This window comes from Silene latifolia, chromosome 8 (genome assembly GCF_048544455.1).
Source record: "Silene latifolia isolate original U9 population chromosome 8, ASM4854445v1, whole genome shotgun sequence".
Classification (NCBI taxonomy): Eukaryota; Viridiplantae; Streptophyta; class Magnoliopsida; order Caryophyllales; family Caryophyllaceae; genus Silene; species Silene latifolia.
The window spans coordinates 10,052,189-10,056,888 of record NC_133533.1 but is presented as its reverse complement, the minus strand read 5'-3'; the positions used below and the strand labels follow the sequence as shown (position 1 = coordinate 10,056,888).

The 4,700-nt window shown below is 32.3% G+C and overlaps 1 protein-coding gene across 1 annotated transcript; it reads right to left on the bottom strand.

The window, feature by feature from the left end:
• Positions 1–1,537: 1,537 nt before the first annotated feature.
• On the bottom strand, positions 1,538–3,610 carry LOC141596343 (petal death protein-like). The gene is made up of 6 exons (XM_074416469.1): positions 3,247–3,610; positions 2,985–3,058; positions 2,797–2,879; positions 2,523–2,547; positions 2,251–2,417; positions 1,538–2,101 (listed from the first exon to the last, which is right to left on the bottom strand). Exons 1-6 carry the CDS (start codon positions 3,477–3,479, stop codon positions 1,745–1,747), a joined length of 939 nt encoding a protein of 312 aa, XP_074272570.1. The 5' UTR covers positions 3,480–3,610; the 3' UTR covers positions 1,538–1,744.
• Positions 3,611–4,700: the final 1,090 nt, after the last annotated feature.

Here is a 4,700-nt window from a genome sequence, read left to right as displayed (position 1 = left end):
ATGATTCAAGTAGCAAATGTTGCTTTGATTGTTATGTTGGTGTGATTGATAGAATAATTCGTGTAAGACAATTGGAATGTTTGGTAATGTTAATGATCTTATAGTAGTTTATGTAATACTCCACTAAACCGAATACGTTATCGGGTGGAGTACCCCTTTAAAGAGGTCTATTGATAGGTTTAAAATCACTTAGTGCTTAAAAGGATTGAAAATACTATTCATATCAACAAAGTGCAATTTCTTTTCTGGTTATCCATGCGAAAGAACTCCACAATTAAGCGTGTTTGGCGGTAGTGTTAGGACGGGTGACCTCCGGGAAGGTTAAGAGATGCACATGAGTGAGGCCAAAATGCTACCGAAAAAGACTTGTGTTGATTTGTGGACCATGTACACAGTCTGACGAGTTACCGTGAGTGACCACTCCCGATCCAAAATTTGGACCGGGGTGTCACGATTTAAATATGGAGATATTCAACTTAAGAGGGAGATTGCAAGAAATTAGCATAGATTTATGAGAGGGTGTGGGATGGAGTAAGGGAGGGCTAACAAGGGGATAGGGAACAAAATAAAAATAATCCCCAAAAATGCTACAAATGTTGAAGTATTTGTCTTAGAAAACAAAATCGATTGCATTTCATTCTTCCAATTCTATTCATTTTGAATATGAAGAGTTGGCTTGGCCTATGTTCCGGTCATATTCTTCCAAAACTCTTAAATAAACACTTTATAAGAATGTGCATTAAGAGAATTATTAGTTTTAAGGATTGTGAACCAAAATCTTTAAAGTTCACACAATTTTCTGCAAATATTTTGCTTTAATTAGTTTATTTTTTTTTCCAAAACCCTCAATGTAAATAAGATATTGTTTGCTTTTGAAAACTAGAGTTAATATATCACAATTGACTTTAATTAATTATATCATGTAATATGTAAATTGAGTTTTGTGCCTTAATTATGAGTGAAAGATAGGAGGCATGAAAGGCTCTTTATGAAACATCTTTTTGGAATGTTGAACTTAAACCACCATTGACAAGTGTAAGTATAGGTGTTTATGGTTAGATGACGATGCTAAGAACAGAGAGATCATATCAATTGTAAGATCGAGAGACATGCATAAAATTAGACGAGTATGAAGAAAAACAAATAATTACTGTATGTTGATGCCAGGGTAACAAGGTTGGGAGATTGAGTGCTAACTTGACTAATAAAGACAATAAATAAATATATTTACGGGTTAATGTTTCAAGAATATGAAACTGATAAAATGAAATTCAAGTAGTGTTACATGTTAGTTAAGAACCAATATATGGGGCATAGGTCTTCTTGAGAATGTGATATCTTTATAAATCTACCTTACTTCGTATATCTCCTATTAACAATTATAAATTTCTAATAAATCTTAATAATATTACAGGTTTTAAAATCCAAATAGGTTTAAGTCTAGTTGGGATAAGCAGACCATTTATTCAAGCAAATTTAAACAACATTGTAACTATAAACTAATATGAGATGCAGTTGTAACACAACAATAATAAAATGAAATTGAAGGAGATGTGGTTATGATTTAATCAATAAAACATAACAATACCCATGATCATACATGTCATACTCAAATGGTTACGAAACATTTATTCAGGGATAACAATAATTGCTTACACATAATATAAATCATAAATGACTAATATAAACTTACATCAATATTAATGATTTTGCCAAAATAGGACAAACTAATCAAATATGATAATCAGGTAGTTTTAGGGGTAAAGCTCTTAAACTTGGATTCCATCTCATACCAAGACTCCAAACTGATAAGCTCGTTGAATTCAGAAAAGGTAGCCATTTGGTCCAAGTCATCCCTAGTGGTTCCCTTTTCTTTCAAGATCTTCATGATGTTAACTAAGGCGCGAGCTGTGGCGTACACTGCAGTTAGTGAATGAGCAATCAAGTGAAAACCTAATTCTTTAAACTCCTCTGGAGTATGCAAAGGAGTCTTTCCTCCCTCAATCATGTTTGCAATCCTCAAACCGTTTGTTTTTGAAGATACTTCTTTCAACTCATCAATGTTTGCTGGTGCTTCGACAAAGGTAGCATCAGCTCCAGCCTGTAAATATGATTCAATTACATTATCAATTTTGGTAATTCATTTGTGTAAATTGATGGTTGTTAATTATTGATAATAAATGTTTAAGATACCTAAAAAAAATAGACAAATAAAATTATATGATTACTGTAAGTTAAAATTTTAAATACCTCTTTGTAAAGGTTAGCACGCCTAATTCCTTCTTCGAGGCCGTGGGGAGCACGTGCATCAGTTCTTGCCACAAGGAAAAAATCAGAGTCACCAATGGCTTCCCTTGCCGCTGCTATCTTGAGTGCGTGTTCCTCAGCAGGTACGACAGCTTTGCCACGCATATGACCTGAAATACACAAATATCGAATTAATTTAAAATCAACATCATAGAACTAAAAAATAAAAAGAAAAAGCATAGAAAAAGTGCTTAAATAATGAAATGATAACTTACCACATTTCTTAGGCCATACTTGATCCTGTTGAAAAATAATATAGTAATTAATTAGAAGTTAACTTGATATAACGACCATTACACAAGTTTGTTGTTTCTTAACTATTAAATCTAGATTCACCATTTATATTTTCTTTACAGATTCATAGATTTTACTACTTAGAAATTGTGAAATATCTAAGCAATTAAATACGCTATAATTGAATAGTTTTTACTTACAATAAACAACCTCCCTTTAAATAAATTTTGTCATATGTGCATAAAATTTATGTACCTCGAGGAAGACTCCTTTAGCACCAGCTGCGATTAATTCCCGGATAAATCTTTGGACGTTAAGTGGACCACCTCCGCCGGTGTCTATCATAAAACAAATATAAATTTAAGAATATAACACATATAAAAGAAAAATGAATGTAGTTGGCAAACTGCCCTTCCTTCATTAAGTACATAAGAAAAACTCACCTCCATCGACAATGACACACAAATTTGGAGCAGCCTTTGTAATTCTACGGGTAGCTTCTACAACTTCGGTTGTCCTGTTTTAAAACAATCTCGTGAATTTCTTTCATGGATATTAAATATACCCTTTATATATATTAATACATTTAAGCCGACTTGTTAATTATGTAAGTCAATGTAAATTAACTAATATCGTAATTAGGGTCACCTATTTCTATAATGCTAAACATAAATGTATATATAGAGGCAAGATAAGTAATTATACGTGAGCAAGCCAAAGTCAGGGAGTCCAAGCATGGCAGCAGAGACACTGTAACCTGAGACAAAGGCGGCATGGAAGCCGGTTTTCTCAACAACAGCAGCCGAGAGAGCGTCTTGGACACCAGGCATAAGGATTGACCCATGCTCCTCAATCAACTTATGCATTGTTGTCTTTCGACCGACAATGTTTGTGTATGACCCGTTTGTTGCACCATTGGTTGTACCATTTGGTGCCATTATGGGAAAAAAGAGGAAGAAGGAAGTGAAGGATGGAGTAGGTTAGGAAGGAGTAAGGGTGTTATACTTAAGTTTTGTGTTTTAGATGATATATTAGCTTAGGGTCTAACTAGTATTTATACTACTCAAGTAAGCTTAGCAGCCTAAGTTGGAGCTTTGGAGTTGCTTGTCAAGGATATTTTCGTACTTTCGTAATGTCATACGGAGTATTTTACATAAGAAAAAGGATTGTACATCGGATGTACTACATCATACTTAATGATTTTTTGAGTTTTTGTGTGTTTTTTTCGAGTACTATAGAGTATATAAATTATATTTTAGTTTTATGATGTTAAAAATCAAATTTTTTTTGAGCTTATATGTAATTTTTTTGAGTTATAATGTAATTTTTTGAGAATAAAATTTAAGTAAATAAACTCAAAATTTTTAAAATAAAACTCAAAAACTTTATCTTAATACTCAAAAATTATATCATCTGATGTACTACATCAGATGTATAATCCACTTACTGATTTTACATTTAGGTTAATACAGATTTTCGTGTAAGACAGCCTTACATATGCATGGAGTTTGTAAAACGGATCTTGTAAGTAACTAATTTTTCGTTAACTTATGTTATTATTTGTATTTTATAACCCGTTTTACAAAATTGTTGTATAAGGCTGTCTGACAAGAAAAGAACCGTTAGTATTTTTCAAGGAGATTTTGGACTTGGAATTGTATAATAAGGGTATTTTTGTACTTTCAGAATGGCATTTTATGTTTTTAAGTTAAGGGGAAATTTCTTTATTTATGTATTGTTTTTTAGGTGATTTTGTTGTGTAATGTTTTGTTTTTGAGTCGATTTAATCCGGGTTTTAGCCGGGTAGTACCGGTAAGATGGTAAAACTCCCTCAATCTCATGAGTTTTAACTCGACTGTATTCTCAAATTTGAACCCAAAATCTCTAGTTAATTTAGAATAACTTATCAATTGACCTAAGTGTTCGAGAGTAGAACTTTAAACTTGATTGAGACGGGTATTTTTGTACATTCATAATGTCATGTTTTACGTTTTTTAGTTAAGGGGAAATTTCTTTAATGTTATTGTTTGTTTTTGAGAAGATTTTGTTGGGTAATGTTTCGTTTTTGAGTAGATTTAATTGTTAATATTAGAGGGGTTTGGAAATTTCGTGGTTTTGATTAATTGGAGCGTCAATGTGAAGGGAAATTACAACGGACC

Excerpts from the sequence above, each read along its gene's own strand:
- LOC141596343 (XM_074416469.1), bottom strand. The coding sequence starts at position 3,479 with ATGGCACCAAATGGTACAACCAATGGTGCAACAAACGGGTCATACACA. Across the intron at positions 2,548-2,796 it reads CTAAAGGAGTCTTCCTCGAG|GATCAAGTATGGCCTAAGAA; the intron begins GTACATAAATTT and ends ATTTTTCAACAG. Across the intron at positions 2,102-2,250 it reads GTGCTAACCTTTACAAAGAG|GCTGGAGCTGATGCTACCTT; the intron begins GTATTTAAAATT and ends TCATATTTACAG.